At 23.3% G+C, this 17908-nt stretch overlaps 2 protein-coding genes across 3 annotated transcripts; one reads left to right on the forward strand and one right to left on the reverse strand.

The window, feature by feature from the left end:
- Positions 1-440: 440 nt before the first annotated feature.
- Positions 441-10228, reverse strand: LOC126907491 (FMRF-amide neuropeptides-like). Of its 2 annotated transcripts, XM_050688821.1 has the most exons (3): positions 10177-10227; positions 10034-10087; positions 441-1677 (listed from the first exon to the last, which is right to left on the reverse strand). In XM_050688821.1, coding segments are annotated over exons 1-3 (504 nt in total). In that variant the 5' UTR covers positions 10178-10227; the 3' UTR covers positions 441-1228. The 2 variants fall into 2 exon arrangements, 1 of the variants encoding a protein (XP_050544778.1); XR_007704546.1 differs by lacking the exon at positions 441-1677 and adding an exon at positions 6786-6853 and having other exon boundaries at positions 10034-10228.
- Positions 10229-12394: 2166 nt separating this feature from the next.
- Positions 12395-15536, forward strand: LOC126907690 (protein takeout-like). The gene is made up of 6 exons (XM_050689152.1): positions 12395-12606; positions 13190-13282; positions 13361-13514; positions 13588-13724; positions 13793-13942; positions 15152-15536. The coding sequence occupies exons 1-6, from the start codon at positions 12525-12527 to the stop codon at positions 15301-15303; spliced, it is 768 nt and encodes a 255-aa protein (XP_050545109.1). The 5' UTR covers positions 12395-12524; the 3' UTR covers positions 15304-15536.
- The last annotated feature ends 2372 nt before the right edge of the window (positions 15537-17908 follow it).

Here is a 17908-nt window from a genome sequence, read left to right on the forward strand (position 1 = left end):
ACAAACAATGATAACAATAGAAACATCGTCTCCTTACTAACCGAACACCTTATATATTTTTTTTATTTAAAATTTTATAATTTATATGAACTCTCTTAAAAAAGTATCCGAATTTTCGTATACATCATGTATGTATTGGAAGTTTATATCACATACAATGTAAACGAAAATTCTAATAAATAGTAATAAAAATGTCATTTGTGTAAATTAATTTTTGATACTTTATGTCAAAATTACACTTTCAGTGTGTAAAATTAACTTATGTATTGAAAATATCATACTAAAGAATAAATATTTTTGGATCATTTTAGAGTATAAAATATATAATAATATACTAAGAACACTGTTCATTTTTTGTGTTAAAACTTATTTATTGATAATTTAAATTTATAGTTTGTGTTTATATTTTTTTCAGCACTAGACATAAATAATTAGGTTTAATTTCTGTTAATATTTCTGTTAGGTTTAACTCTGAATAACCCTTAAATTACTTATATAATAAATGTATTCAATAAAAAAAAAAATAATAATAAATTTTACAATTTAATTATTTTAATAATAACTGAAATAGGTTTCATGTAAAGAGTATAACAATTTAATTTTTTTTCACCAAATATGTTAATTAGTTTTCAAAAATATTATAATTTTTTTTAGCAATCTCTTGAAATAATTAGTTAAATATCGTATACGCAATTTTTAAAGTAGTTATAGCTGTTTAAATTTAGTTTTATAAATTAACCTATAATTAAATTAAACTTAACGTGTTTTTAAAAACTTAAAATTTGTTGAAAAATAAATAAATTTGAAATATAAATTAATTTTGGATGTTTTCATGGCATTAGCTGAAATTATATAAAAAGAAGATGGTGGTATATAAGAAATATTTAAACTGTACATTATTAAAAAAAAACAGTTTTCCAGTTTGCTTTACGTTCATTAAAAAAAAAACCTTCATGATGCTATTTTTGTTTCATAGTATTTATAATTATGAAAAAACGAGACTTTTAAACTGTTGCAAATTAAATTACACCGTTTTATAATTTGGGTTGGAATTTCCAACACGAAGAAAAACCCGGTTTATCATTAGCATAATCAATTTCAACTGCATTTAACGGTCGGATTGATTAGTGACAAAGTAATGATCAAATGCTAGTAATGGAAGACGTAAAAGATAACTAGACCACTGGGCAAATTAAACACTAAAATTCACAATGAAAGGCCTCTTGAGTCAACGATCGAATGTAGTAACCGCAGCAGCTACGGGACGGGCAGCCATGTTGTCATTTTTTTGAACTGAACGTCCAAACCTGACTTCCAAGCCGTCTACATCCACATCATAGTGACGCCGAGGAATTCTGTTGTCGTTTGGCGAGTACACTTCACCACGACCGAACCTTATAAAGTTTGAATCGCGGCGACCGAATCTGATAAAGTTGGAGTCCAGTCTTCTACCTACGGCGGCACCCGGTTCTTGACGTTTAACTGGCGTCTCAGCAGCTGTCCAGCAGTCAAGTGCGCGACCAAATCGCATGAAGTTCTTGTCGAGTGCACTCCGTCGTGTCAAAGGGTCAAGCGGTCTCAAAACAAAACGTTTGTCCACATCAGCATCTCCACCATCCGCAGCTAATGCTGTCACCGATATCGCAACGGATAACAAACACAGCAGCATGTCACGATCTAAAAAAATCACCAAAAATTTAACTCTGAATTGTATACAAATTAAATCTTTTATGTCATATTTGTACACCAGAAGTGAACTATCACAAGTCGACGTACATATCTAAATAGCTTATAAAATAAAAAAGTGGTTTAATTAAGAAAAAGACTGGTCGATAACAACTTTCGACACATTATTTTGGAGGAAGTTATTACTATTTTTAAGTATATAATGAAGATGAGGCGGGGGTATGTCATAATTTATCATAAACTGTTTTTCGAATGTACTCTCCTCTCTCCTAGCCATAAAAATGTTAATAACTTCTTAAATACTGGTCCAAAAATATTATCGACCAGTTAATTAAAAAAATATATATATATAATTATAATTTCATAATTTTTTATTCTATAATTTTATTCTAGTTTAATATGTGTGTTGCCATTTATAAAAATAAAATTGATAATTTTATAAAATTTAAGACATAAATTAAAAAAGTAATTAATAACTGATAAATTAAGAAATATTTAATGCTAAAAATTTTCTTGACAAAATTGTTATTTAGGAGAAATGTCGGTCTAATGTCGGTAATACTAGATTGTATTACCAAGTTAGTGAGCAAACTAACAAATGGTTAATTTTTAAGTTTGTTTTAACCGCCATTTAATGTACAAGTACATCATCGTTTTCATGGCAAAACCGCGTAACTTGTCAATATAAGAATTTATAATATCAATGCATATTTTAAGCGTTTTTGAAATAATATATTTCTCCTGAATAATTTAAAAAAATCGAATTTCAAGGTTTTTTCTATGAGACGGCGATTTTTTTTTTGTAAAAGACTATGAGAATATTAAAAATTCAGACTAAAAACAAGACAAAAAAAAAAAAAAATGGAACAAATAAAATTGTTAGTGAGTTTGGGCATCACACCATTTCAGTAATGATTTTTGAGTCATAGTTGGTACAAAACAATGTCAGTAAAATGGAAAAATACCTAATGAAAGTACATATGGAGTATTGCATAAATCTGATTTAGTATATAATAAGACATACTAGTATGATTGTTGACATATTATTAAATTTTTTAGCATAGTGACATTTATGCAGCGTTTTTAATTAAATTAGTTAAGCAGTTGCTTATGACGCCTTTTGCGGGAGTAGTGAAATCTCTTTATAGTAAGTGATTTTTTTAGGTTTTCATTGTAAGTCGAGATTGTCTTTTTTCTTTAAGTATTATGCTTTAATAATTTGATGAGAAATATACAAAAATTGTACCAAAATTTCATTTTATAACTTTCTTTTAAGTAATTTTTTCTTGTTAACAAACAATTAAATAATTGTAGACTTACTTTAGTTATTAATTAAAGCCAACTATAACGGAAAAGCGAAATAACTGTTTTTTGAATTATTTATTTGTGATAGTTTTTCTCAATAGTAATTTAAATATGGGTCTATATTTATATTATTCTAAATTGTATGACTATAAATTTTAAACATTTATTTAGCAATATTTATGTACTCATAAAAATCGATTCAATTTAAAGCTATAAGTAAAATTTTTATAAACTAAAATAAGTTTCATAGCAAAGAAATCTTTTAGAGTATACATTACTTAAAAGATTTTATAAAAATAAAATTATTACGATTTGTATAATAGCTTGTGCAGAGACGTAAGATAAATTTGCTATAAAAAGAGTTTTCTAAAGCTCAAATAATTTTTTATCATAATTTCATTTGAAAATATTTTATCATATTAATGAAGAAATGCAAAATAATATTTTATAAATACGTAAAATATAAAGATAATATATCAAACTGCATAATTTTACTTAAGTATTAAATTTATTAAAGATAAAATATTAAAGTATCATTTAATCAATCAATTGACCTGATGGTCATTTATAGTTTATCCATTTATACATTATATACAGCAGAGGTAAAATTTTTTATAATAAAAGTTATGTGCTTGAAGTTTATTGTTACAGGAACCCAAAGTTTATTTTAGAAATTATTTTTTCAGTCTTTTATGAACGATTGGCTACTTATATTATTACACAATATTGTTCTAATAGTCATAAAATATGATTAAGTTTTCAACGTGTGGATAAAATACTTTTGAGGCTTATTTTACTTTTTAAATCATTCGTATTTTTTATTTTTATCGTTTTACATAAATCTGCTGTTAATATTTAGTTTTACTATGAAACGATTCTATATTACATAGTTGTTAGTATTATACTTGCAGTGTTATAATAAAAAGTTGTGTGGAATAGCAATATGTTTTTAAGTAATTTTCATGTTTCAAATAAGTACAAAATTAATTTTTTGTTAAACTACAAAAATATACTGAACATGATTTAGAATTTTTTGCAAAATATATATTATATTTATCTTTTAAATAAACTAAACATAAATAATTTTGTAGGTTTTCTAAAATGTAAGACTTGATAAAATAAAAATCAGTATATAAATTTATTATTATAACTATAAAAGAGATTTTTAATTTTAACATCGTTATAACTTTCAAAATATTACGATTTGTTTAATTACTTATTGTAAATCATTTAGTACCAAAGGAGAATTTTATACTTAAAATAAAGTACAAAACTAAAATTATTAAGTTGTTTATTCATTATTAAGTGTTAAAAGGAAATAATTAACACCTTAAATATCTTAATTGTGGATTATGTTGAATTATAAAAGGAAATATTACTACAATAAAATAGGGTAACTTTGTTGTTAGCGTAGCTTTGACAATAGTGTATTTATATTAATTTAACTAATATAATAATGAGGTCCCAGAAAGTTATCTAATTTTATAGTACAGGTTATTTTTTTTTATATTAGTAATAACCGTCTTTAAATTTTTCTGGCATTCATAAACCATTAGTAGCTAAAATATGTTTGTTTGGTAATCTTTATTTTAATATAGTTACTAGATTTACATTAAAGGTTGCAAAAATTCTCAATGAACAAATATATTTATAACTACATAATTAACACTTAAATTTGTTTTATTTTTTGTATAGGAAATGTTAAATAAGAGTTAAACCCCCTCCATATATAATTATAGCGTTTGACTAGTGAGTGATACACATAAAATACGTATAATCACATAATTGCAAAATTAATGCTTTCTCAACTTGGCATTGAAGATAAAATATAAAAATTACTATCGATATTTTTGTTATAAAATTTCTATAGTATTCAAATTATATACTTTTGAATAGAATGTTCTTGTATGTAGTGAAAATGAATCACAATTAAAATAACTGTAATATCTGCAATGTTATTCGACGGTTATAAATTATTTCAGTTTGCAATTGACATTGGAACGTGTTTTTTCCGGCATTGAAATAAACAGTTGGTTTAAATGCAGATCTCTGCTAACTAAACCTGTTGCATTCAAAATATGATCTTCTATTAAATAATGACCGGTGTAATGTTTTGAATAATAATTTTTATATTAATAACACTAACAGCTTAGTTTACCTTGAAATGGCGTTTGACGGATGAAAAACGGGCTATTTTTTCTTTTGTACATTTTTTTATTGTTTTTTAATAATTAAGAAAATGGTTTATTTAAATATATATTTAAATAAACCATTCACTGCACGTTTTTAATACCTGGAATTTTAAGATGGATTGAATTTTACATTTTATGTTGGTAAATAAAGTAAAATTGTTATTTTATCAAAATCAAATCCATTGTAAAGTATTTCATTATCATATAAATAAGCTTTTATGAGCTTCGATGGTAAATATAGATCATATAACTACAACATTATAATAAGATATATCTTTTCCGGCACGAAAAAAGTATGATAAATTGAAATGTAATTGGAAAAACTAATCAATTTTAATTTATAAAAAAGAATGACTACTTAACTCACTGTTTTTATTTAACAACTGTTTAGAAAAAAACTAGATTAATATTTTTTGATATCACAACACCAAAATATTGTTGTTATAAAACTGATGATTAAATGGATTGAGAAATTGTGACGTATAAATAAATAATAAAAGTATAGTTCTATATGAATTAAAAATTTAAATATAGAAAAAACTATTATACATTTTTAAATCATATTCATGTTCTTATGAAAACACTTTACCCAAAGAAAAACCTCAATCAAAATTGAAAGAGAAATTTTATCAAGGGTTTATGATAATGTTTTATTAATACGAACAAAATAACTATTCTTATAAATAATTATTGTTCAAGACAAGAAAAAAAAAATATCATATTGATAAATATATCATTGATTCAATAGTAATGATATATTTATCAAATTGAACAATGAATTTATTATATAGATCGAGGTTTTTCTCTGGGTGTTGTTTTTGACCTTTTGTTTATACAGAATTTCATAATTTAATATTCAGTATTAGCTTGACCATCATAAAAAACTTGAAATTATGTTTCGACAAATATGAATTTTTTTTTGTAAAACTTTAATTATAAGATTACATAATGATGTAATCTAATCATTATGTATATTCCCATAACAAAACTATTTCTAACTATAAGTTCAATTATTTAAAATTAATATTTTAAATAATATTAGTCACTAGTGATCAATTCTTATTATAAGATTTTAAATATAAGTACTAATTCCAAATAGCAACTGTTGTTATTACATTCTGTTAAATATATTTTTTTATTTAATAAATAAATAAAATATAAATGAGTAGTAGTATCACATGTGTGATTAATATTAACACAAGGTTTCTTTGTGTAATCACAATTACAAAATTCATCAATATTTATATTCAACTTCACCCTAATGTACATTTAAATTGTTAAAAAGATAATATCAATTTATTATAATTATTTTTTAAAGTAGAAATAAATATTAAACATATTTTACAAAACAAATTTCCATTTATACAGTGTGGTGATTTAAGTACTACTCGTTATGTTCTTGTTAAATAATGATTTCTTCATAGAAATATATACTTTTTTTAATTTGTTTTTATAAACCATTGTAAATTTTAAGTTTATTTAAAGAAAGGATTATTCCTAAAGGTAGTTTTTAGTGGTAAATGTTGAAAGTTAAATGGAATATTTTTTTACAATTAAATAGATTGTAATAAATAATTAAAAATTTGACTAGAATTATATAATTACCTTTTTAAGTTGTTATAATTTTTAGTTGTAGGCGAGCGGGATACACAACGTAAAAGAATTCTTATCTGTGTTAACAAAATTGATATTTATAATGGTTTATAAAAATTAGTTAAATGTTAAACAATGCATTTTTATGAAAAATTCATTTTTAAGTAAATAAAAAATGAGTGGGCAGTATACATATAAATTATTATGTATGTTACAAGTTAAATGCCTTAATGAACTAAAAAAGCAATTTAAAACAAAAATAATAGTACCAAATTATGTGTATATTATTAGACTTTTGAAATTTTGTTTTAAAAAAATATTAATTGTGTAAAATAAGGAATCCTATGAAATAGTACAAGAAATTTTATTAAGGTTTCTTATTCGGGTGTTATTAAACTATACTCCGGTTTGAGGTAACCTCATCTTTACTACAGATAAAATGTGTGATATTAAATAAACACCTCTAATTATAGTAGTATATGGACACAATTAATAGGATTAAGACATTATACACATACTTACTTTTTTTTTTATTATTTATAACTTATCTATACGACCCGTTTATATACTATTATTTTTCACAAAGCACATCGTGTTGTATGGAACTTATATTATATTACAAAAGATTTAAGAAGAACTTTTATCTGATTGGAAAATAAGTTTGTCAATTTCATTTTTTTATAATAAATTTACATCTTTGTTTATAGACTTTATTAAAGTTATAAGGGTAAGGGTTAGATAAAAAAGTTAAATTAATATGGATTGAAAATATGAAAAATAAGTTTTTTTTTGTAAATTCCCGTGACGAAGTAGTTAATAAAACAAAACAAAACAAGTTATATTTTTTTTACTGTTGATATTATAATGTTGTATTTTGTTTACTATTTTTTTTTTGTGCAGCTATTTTTGAAATACAAATATTTTTATTCTTATTATTGTAAGGATTTTGTTCAGAATTTTTGACTATTTAACAAATTAATTAATAACTATTTAATTTTAAGCATAAATACATATTAGTATTAATCAATTTTAACATAGTTCAGTTATTAAAGAAAAAATTATTTATTAATATAATTTATTATAAAAAAGTGTTCAGGTATCTACCAAGTTATTATAATAATACAATTTAGCCTATGTCTAAACTAAATGTTAAATGTTCTCACGTTAAAATATAATTTTAACTTAATTTAATTTTAACTTTAAGAGAGTAAAAATAAAAATTAAACGTCTTATGAAATAACTTTCGAAAACAATTTAACATTTTAATTATAAATGCGTTTTAAATAAATTGCTTGTAACAAATTAAACTTATATATTAAATGAATCAGTTTCACTCGAGTTTACATCGTTTGACTGGTCCATCATGCCTATGATTGCCGGAGGCTCACACGAGCCATTTTGACAAAGAAAGGATTAACATTATTTTCAAATATAAGCAAATGCTTATTGGGAATAAATAGATGGTTAAAAATTAATTAAATTAGAATTCAGTAAATCATAAATGTATGCTATAGATTAGATGGTGTTATAATAGCTACTCAGATTTAAGGGTCATGAAGTTTCGATGCCATTATCACATAAGTTTGTATAATAGATACTTTGACCTATCTTACGCGTACTTCAAAATTTCTTCAGTATATTTTTTACAAATAAATTAAATTATACACTAATTATAATTTTTTATTTAATAATTATTAAATAAAAAATATATTTTCCCATAGTAAATCATAGTTTCATAAACCAAAGACAACTCTTAAATATGTCGCGTAAAAAATAACTTCTTCTAAATCAATTAAGTTTTTTTAATAGAAATAATGTAGTTTCAAAAATATATTTCCGGGTTGGATAAAAAATAATTTGAAATTTTTTAATTTTAGAAATATATTTTATTGGGACTGTCTTTTAAATGTGTTATTTTCTTGATTATTTAATTTTTTTTACGTAGAACAAAAGTAAAAACTATAAATGATCTCGAAAAATTATTAATTGAAATTAAAATAATAGAGTTTGAGTACTAGATTTTAATGTTTAGTACTATTTGGTTAACCAGATAAATACAGAATAGTTTTTTCTGATTATATAACTATAGATTGAAAACGATTATAATTTTTCTCATAGAAATATAGACTATTTAATATGTTTAGAATAAAATATAAAAGATTAATTGAAGTAGGCTGGTGTCAAACTTACTTAATAGATATTTAAACTTTTCTAAATTTATTTATTTTGTGTAGGTTATTTAGGCTGACGTTAATTGTCATCGAGTAATAATAATTTGATTAGCAGGCAAGGCAGCTGACTTAAGCCAAAACTTTTAGAGGGGTTGATACTTCTAATAATTATTTCTCTCTCCTAATACATTCATAAACATTATTATTAATGTAATACCAAATAGGAACAGTGATCCGACATCCCTCCCCTTCAATGACATAAAATCATAGTAGTTAGAAAAAATAAATGGGTGAAACTCTATATAACTATTAGAACTTTACGTACAGAAAGTTATACGGACCCATTTCTAATAAATTTCTAAATATGCAACTGAGAAGGGTCACTTATTTAATAGTGCTCTTTCTAATATAAATTATAAGTGGTGACTTATAAGCATAGTGGCTTTTCTTATTTATGTTAAACTGAAGTACTTTATACAGTAAAATTATTTTTGTCTAATATTACATGTAATAAGCGTAGATAGTGATGCAATCAATTAATTAAACATTTTCATGCATCACATTTTGTTTAAACTATTAATTTGGTGAAAATAAATCGAATAATCAAATATTATTATATTTTAATTGAAATGTCTAATGCAATAACCGGTATTTCATTTTACTTTCAAATAAGTTTTTATATATTTTCTAATAGAAAATATTTTTGTCAACAATTTTGTGTGATCACTGGGCCTATCTGTCAACTAGAAAAACTAATTTTGTAAGTAGAGATTTTCGTAAATATACAGAATTTAGAACTAAAATTATTAAGTTATTTATGTGTCCTAGACAATTTAAAAAATGGAAATTACTACACTGGACTTTACAATTATTATTTTTACTTGAATTAAAATTTTTTTTTGGATGAAATTATGTTATACAATTTATTACACGCTTATGTAAGGAAAATAAAATCTCGTTTCTATAATGTTATGTATGAAAAAACATTTTTCAAATTCTACTGGATAAATTGAGATATGTATACCCCCCCCCCTACTATACATTAATAAAAATGAAAATCTTTATAATATTAGTTTGTAATCTTACCGCTAATTATTTTATTAATGCGCACTCGCATGTGTTGGTATTTTTTACTTAACACTGTATTATAATTAAAAAATTATTATTGTTTACTTTACAAACAATTAATTAATCTGTTACAAGAAGTACTAATGAGAGAAAAAAGTTACTTGAAATTTTTTTGAATAAATTCTTTTGGTGTCGTTTGAGCTGGACGTGTAAAACGGCTATACGAGATTCTAAAAACGTCCGCACATCTTATATATATAGACAGTAGCGATGTTCAACTGCATAGCGTGACACGCATGTCCTGGAATTTTCACCATGGTGTATTAGTAAATCATCCCCCGACTAATTAATAATGGTGTCAGTGAACCATCTTCTTGATTTTCAAGATTATGATATTTATTCTATAATATAATATTCAATAGGTGTCTGATTGCAAAGTAATAATAAGACTTTTTAACTTGAGACTTCTAAGTAGAACAACAGTTTCCAACTCTTAAAACATTTAATATTTATTTTTTAAATGATAATCAGGTAAAAAAAAATATTTATTTTACTGATATCATAGAATGTCAGATACTACTAAATTACATAATTATTATTATTTTTAATAATAAACATTATGAGCCTTGATATGAATCTTATCAAAATTTTATTTGAATTTGGCTAATGTCTGACTGATTTTTTGATTGTTAACCGAAAATAATAGGCTAACATAATCAAGGCTGGCTTCGTTATAGGTCAACAGAAGCATATGTCTCTGAACATATTTAGAGGCTGAGTCAAAAGTTAGATGATCAAAAACTTTTTACTTTTGATAAATTATTATAATAACTTTGGCACTTTCAGAGTTAACACTGAATATACGCTTAGAATTTCAGATTTGGGATTTATAAAAAATGATCTTTTAAAGAAATTTTGTGCACAAAAAAAAATAAAGTGTTTCGTAGTAAAATCATTAACTTCACAAACTCGCTTACTGAAACAATTCTGATGAAGAAGCATTTACATTGATTTATTAATATTGAATTTTTTTTAAATTTTATGATAAAATGAATATAGTCACATGAGTTGCGGAAAAGGGGGTCTTGTGCCCCTCGGACCACCTCATAAATACATATCTGTAACAATTATAAAAAAATTAATATCTCTGATATCCTTCTAAAAGTTATAACTAGTTAATAAATCATGAATAATCAATAAATTATTACACTATTGATTGACCTCTAAATGGTTAAACGAAGACGTTAACTTCCAAAAAGATAAAGAATCTGTTACTTTAAAGCTAGTAAAAATACTTATATAAGCGTGACATTGTAGAAATGAAAATTTGTGAAATGACCGCTAAAAATATACCCATAGTATTAACTTGACATTGTGGTAATGAAATTTCATATTAAAGTTTACACGCTTGCCTTTAAAATTAGCATTACATTTCAATAACAGCTTTAAATTACAAATATATTCTTTTTTCTTTAGAGGAATTTAAATTTGTTAAAATTAATGCAATTATAATTTACGCATCTTTTTAAAATTCTACCTATAGAAGACTTCTTATTTGATACTTAAATATGATAGTTTTAAGAAGTATAAAATATTACGGATTATTTTTAGTGTGACGTTTCTTGCTTTGCAATAAAGAGTCTAACAATAATGATCTCCATCACTATATAACTTATATCTTATGAAACTAATTATCTTCAGAACTATAAACAGTTTATTTCATAAATTATGAGACTATTAAACAATTTAATAGTCATAAGTCAATTTTTTTTGTTAAATATTTAAAGGTCAAGGTTGTGAGTAAATATTTCTTCAACTGGTATTTAGTTAAAAAAAATAAATTATTTCATATTATTTTATTACAATGCAAGTTTTTTATTTTTATTGAAATTTAATCCATTATAATAAATAAATAAAATGTATATTTGTACATGTTTGATATGATACCCACTCTTTGATTTCACTTAAAAACATTTTTTTTTTTGTAATTCCTTATATTTTAACATTGGTTGAAGTCATAATGATTTTATTGTAGTACTGCCTCCTTTGAAATATTTCTGTTTTAAGTAAAATAAAATATAATAATTCAAAAATAATTATTGTTGAAAACAAAACAAAATTGTTTAGAAATTAGTAAATTTAGTATTTTAGGCACTTAGTAAAGACTATTTTTAATATTTTATCTAAAAATATCACTCTTTTCACTCAATAAAATCAAATGTATAAAGTAATTTGGAAAAATCTGTGAAAGGGTATTAGATCCACGTTCCTGTGTAGTTTAAATTGTTTACTCTATAAAATAGTAGCTTAATAGGTTTTAGTTATTAACTATGATATTTAAATTTTTATTCCTTAAGGTTAGGAGGGGATGATGTGTTTTTATATATAAAGGTACACCATAAAACTGTAAACTCAAACAATTATATGACTGAATAAAGACCTCTGAAAGTTGTAGCATTTTAATAAATCTAAAAAATTTAAATATTGTTCATAGAATTATTTGTATAGAATGATAAACATATATTTTAGTTGTATCAAAATACTAATATTTCTCATATCTAGTTCATCCGCCAAATCACCATCAAATTTATGTAAGTAAAGTTTTTTTTGTAAAAATATATCGTGAGTTTGATAATTATAGCTATAGTTTATTGTAACATAATTTATTTATGAAAAGCTATAGTTCTTTTTGAACAGTATAAAAAGATATTCTAAGTTGTTTACATCAAATTTATCCACTCACTACATATTGATTTAAATTTTTATTTTGGAATATGTAATTTTAGCAACAATTCATAGATTTGAAGGTATTTATGTAAATGAATCTTTCAACAATTTAATAACAATGATTATTTATTGTAATTTATCAGCATAGGTAATATGTCTTAGTTATTGAAATTAAAACTTTTACAGATAATTTTTAAAATCATACCCCGAGCAAAAAATTTTTTTAGGAGTAATTTAGATTTTACTTTGGGTAAGGCTTTAAACAATATTTTTTAAACTTGTTGCATCACGAAATATTATGGTGTTATATTATATGCAATTTAAGTAGAAAAGAGACAGATGAAAATTAGAGCAATTATTATATGAAAAGAACCACTTAAAAATAACAATATTTATTTGTTATATACTTTTATTTATATAAAACTTATACTATAAAAAAACTTTCAGTTAATAATTATGAACGTTGTAAATTGAGCGATCAAGCAATAAATACGTGTCTTAAAAATGCCCTTTCCAAATCTTTTCCATATATGGCTAAAGGTAATGTATAATTATTTAAATTTATGCATGTAATAAAATCTCAACCATAACTAAAAATAATCATAATTACGTTTTTAGGCGTCCCTAGCCTTAATTTATTCCCTTTTGATCCCATTAAAATATCATCAATAGAAATAAAACAAGATAGAAGTAGTTCTGTACAAATTAATTTGAAGGTTAAAGACGTAGAAGCCAGAAATCTACTGTCTTCAACTGAAGTTACACATTTTAAGTAAGAGAATTCTATATTTAATTACTAAAACAAATCTTGAAATTACTTTAATTAACATCACATAATTACTCAGGACTGACGTAAAAAACTTGACTGCTTCATTATCTTTGTTGATAAAAGATCCTTTGTTGCTAAATGGTACTTATGAAATTAGTGGAAAAGTACTACTTTTACCAATTGTGGGAAATGGTCCATTTTATATGAAATTGGGTAATGAAAATAATTTATTTTATGTAAATTTTATAAAGAATATTTATGAATATGTTATAATTTTTTAGAAAATGTTATTGGATCAATCACCTTCCACATGAAAAAAATAGAAAAAAATAAAAAAGTTTATTTAAAACCTGAAAATATTTCATGGACATTTACCACAAAAAAACTAATTATACGTTTGGATAATTTGTTCAATGGAAATAAAGCATTAGGTAATTTATACACTTGAATTTACTTGTAATACTTAAAGTGCCATTAACAAGTTTAATTAAAAAAAAATGATCTTATCTGAGTTCAAAATTATAACCGTTTTTACCATTAATTGAGTATTAAAATGTAATCAATGATGTGTACAACAGTGTGTTGAAATATATTCTATCAGGATTTTAATTTGTCAATAAAAAGTTGTTTTGTTGACCTTGAACATATTACAGAGAAATTTAATATTCAATATTAATATAAAATTTATTAAAATAAAATAATAAATGAACAATAAATTTGTCTAAAAAATTATGTAAACTATTTTATATCAAATTACGTAAAACATTGTAGTTACGACTTATTTTCATACTATTTCCCAAGTTAATTTTTAACTTTTAAAAACCATGCACATTAAATAAATTTATCTGTAGTGGAAAAGTGACATGATCAATATGTCAATTGTAACATATTATAAATATGAGATACCTTACCCGCCCGAGCTACATGATCGCACTTGGTCATTGTACTAATGTGATGCTGAAGCACAGTGAGTCGGTGCCTACGACCGAAAAACAGACGGCTGGTCGAATACTAAGAGGTTCAAAGGCTACGATTACAATTTAGTTTTTTTCATTAATATAATATTTGATTGATTTGAAAAATGTATATTTTTCATGATGTATAATAAATAGTTACACAAGCATATTTTTAATGAATCCATAAACGGATAATAGTACAATTTTTAGAAAATGTATTTATAGAATAAGTTAAGTTACTTAAACAGGGGACACACATTATTATAACTAACAAAAGTTTAGGGATCTATAGCATGGGGTCCCTCATTTACGCTGGAATGATTAAATTTGTCTCAAATAATTGAATTGGTGAGTAAAAAAACAGTAATTTCCTGGGCCGGTATACATATTGACGCGCGCCTAATTTTTTCTAACAAAATGGACCAAATACCACTCAGTCAGTGCCCATCGAGCTAGTTTCTACTCTAAGTGTTCAAAGAGATTTAATGAGTACATTTTGAGAATTTTGCTGTCAACCGATTAAAAATCTTGTACAAATAACACAAAATAATAATATTTTTTTCAATTTTATACTTTTGACTTTTTTGTAGTAGAAATTATTTATACAAAATACGTTTTTGTAACCTAAGAATAACATAATTGATAAATGTTAAAAGGAATATTTTATACATTAAAATTTTATAGGTGATAACATGAACGTTTTTTTAAATGAAAATTGGCCAGAAATATTGAAAGACTTTCAACCTGCCTTAGAAAAAGCCCTAGTATTTATTGCTTACGAGTACACAAATCAATTTTTCGGACGGATACCAATGGAACAACTGTTTATTGAATAGATTTATTTAATTAATTCATTTTTTTTTTTGATAATGGGAATACAAAGATCAATTTGTATTTCACCAGCTATTAAAATGTGGTAGTATGATTAAAAATGTAATAATTGATATTATATTAATATAATTATTTATTTAATATATTATAAGCATTTTTTGTATTTTATACTGTAAATAAATGTTATTGAATTTTATGTTTTTCAAATAATTTTTTAATAAAAAATCACCTTATTAATATGTTCAAAAATATTTCTTTAAAATATTAGTATTATTAGGAAAAAAATTCCTAATACCAAATTTTACATTACATAAATTTCTAAGTAGTTTTGTCATTTAATAAATATTTGTTATAAATTTATTCATTTTTTTGTAATTAATATTTTATTTGATATTATTTTAAATTGTATAATCAGTATTATTTAGTGACAATACATTTATTTCAAAAATATGTTTAAAATATCAGTTTTAGGAAAATTGTCACAGAGTTAATTATGATTTTTATGAATTAAATATATTGAATCTTGTATAAATGCATAAAAAAGATTTAAAAAAAAATTTTTTTTTATTAATATTGGTAAGAAATTATTTTTTAATTTACAAAATAGTATTGTTTAATTTATATTGATGTAGCATAGGCAACTTTTTAGTTTATATACAAATAATTTTAACACAAGCACTTTCACTTTAAATAATTATTTTTTTGTGTATTTTTTTTGCTTTTGTTAGTTACATATATATGTCCATTTATCTATTATAAAATATTTTTAGGTAGAATATAAAGATAACAATCCCAACCGATTTTAATCTAGTTGAACCCATTATTGTCGGAAATTTGAAAAACAACTTCAATTTTAGAAATTTAAAATATATCTAATTACAAGATATTATTACATATTCAAATATATATTACGTATATTAATTATTATTTTTACAAATAAATAGTTATTTAATCTCATTTAATTGGTATTTTTTAACATTAAAAACAAAGCCTGAAACATACCTGCAAAAATAATTGTATTTTATTTATGGGTTGGTAAATCTTATCAGGATCATTTTTGTGGTCTAGCTCACCTAGTCCCCAATTTATCTGCGTCCCTTCAAATAGCTTTCATTGTGAACTAAAATAAATATCATAACAATATCTATTTTTATCAGTGTTGCCTATTAATTTTAATTTAAAATACTATTTGCTTATTTGTATTTTATATTTAAAATAAGTATATTTGAGTATTTTGCTAATTTCCGTGTCTTATGCAATTTTAAGGGTACTATTTCATGAAAAATTATTTTTTCTCTAGCCAAACAAATATTTTTATATATCTCTACAAATAATTTTGTTAGAGTGTTTTAATAAATAAGGAAAATTGTTTCTATTGTCCATATTGATCATAAAAATAGACCTATTTTCTTACTTATTGAACTATCTGTATGTTAATATTTAATTGATGAGTAATTAGGAATTTGTCCTGAAATATCTTATTTATCTATTATCTATATTTTATTTTTTCTTTAATATGAAAATATTGTACAAGAATAAAACACTAGTTTTTTATATGTGTTATTTTTTTAAGTGACATAATCTTCAATAATCCAATTATTATCTTTATAAATTGTAATTCAAAAGCGTTACACAACATTAGTACCAAACTTACTATAAATATACAGTAATAAGTTATGACTGTATTTTATATTGATATTATTATAAACAATATTTATTATTTATATAATACATTGAAAGTAATCATTTTGCGTTATCTTAATAAGTCAATTGTTGAAAATTTAATTGTTAATAAAAAATACAAATATAAATGCTTATCAAACTATAGGAGGATAGTGAAGAGGACGAACCTCTTGTGATAGTGTTTTAAATAAGTTTTTGTTTTTTAAAAAGTTATTATTAAAAGTTAAAAGTCAATTATTGCACTATTTTATATTTTAAGTACCATTTTATAAATAAATAAAGTCATTTTGATCGTATATTTCATGCATTTAACAAATAGCCTTTCAGATTGGTAAGCACGCGAATGTAGTTGTTAATGAAAAGCTGTGATTTTTAAGAACTATGATCTTAGAATAGATTTTAAAAGATTTTTTGATTTATCAGCTATTAATTAAAATCATCCCTTATAACTTACAAGGGTGTTCACTTTATATTTTTTAAGTAGTAATTAAGGACATAATTAAATGGCTTATTTAATAAATAATTTTGTATTATGAATAATACTGGTCGATAACAATTTTTGAAGTTATTAAAAATTTAATGTAATAATTGGTGGTGAGGAGTGAGTGCTGCTATTTTTATCACTAGTCATTTCCCGATTGGGTATTTCGGTCATACTCTTCCAACCGGCTAAGAATAAAAATGAAAATAACTTCTGAAATAGTGGTTCAAAAGTTGTTATTGACCAGTCAGTTTCTTAATTATATCATTTTCTATTTTATAAGCTAGTGAACTATGTATGTTGACATTTCAAAAAATCATGTTGATACACTGTAAATTATAAGGGATGATTCTAAAGAGTAATTATTAGCTGATAAATAAAAAAATATATGTTTTTGAAAAATTCAAAATTTTTTTTTTCAATATTGAATATAGTTTGTGAGTAAT

The sequence above is a fragment of the Daktulosphaira vitifoliae genome, unplaced genomic scaffold (assembly GCF_025091365.1).
Source record: "Daktulosphaira vitifoliae isolate Bord-2020 unplaced genomic scaffold, ASM2509136v1 Scaffold_5, whole genome shotgun sequence".
In the NCBI taxonomy this organism is placed as follows: domain Eukaryota; kingdom Metazoa; phylum Arthropoda; class Insecta; order Hemiptera; family Phylloxeridae; genus Daktulosphaira; species Daktulosphaira vitifoliae.

Bases quoted from the DNA above. Each gene is read 5' to 3' on its own strand.
- LOC126907690 (XM_050689152.1), top strand. From the start codon at position 12,525: ATGATAAACATATATTTTAGTTGTATCAAAATACTAATATTTCTCATA. The intron at 13,515-13,587 runs GTAAGAGAATTC...ATAATTACTCAG, and splicing joins ACTGAAGTTACACATTTTAA to GACTGACGTAAAAAACTTGA. The intron at 13,943-15,151 runs GTAATTTATACA...AAAATTTTATAG, and splicing joins CAATGGAAATAAAGCATTAG to GTGATAACATGAACGTTTTT.
- LOC126907491 (XM_050688821.1), bottom strand. The intron at 1,678-10,033 runs GTAAGATTACAA...TGATTTTTTTAG, and splicing joins CATTAATAAAATAATTAGCG to ATCGTGACATGCTGCTGTGT.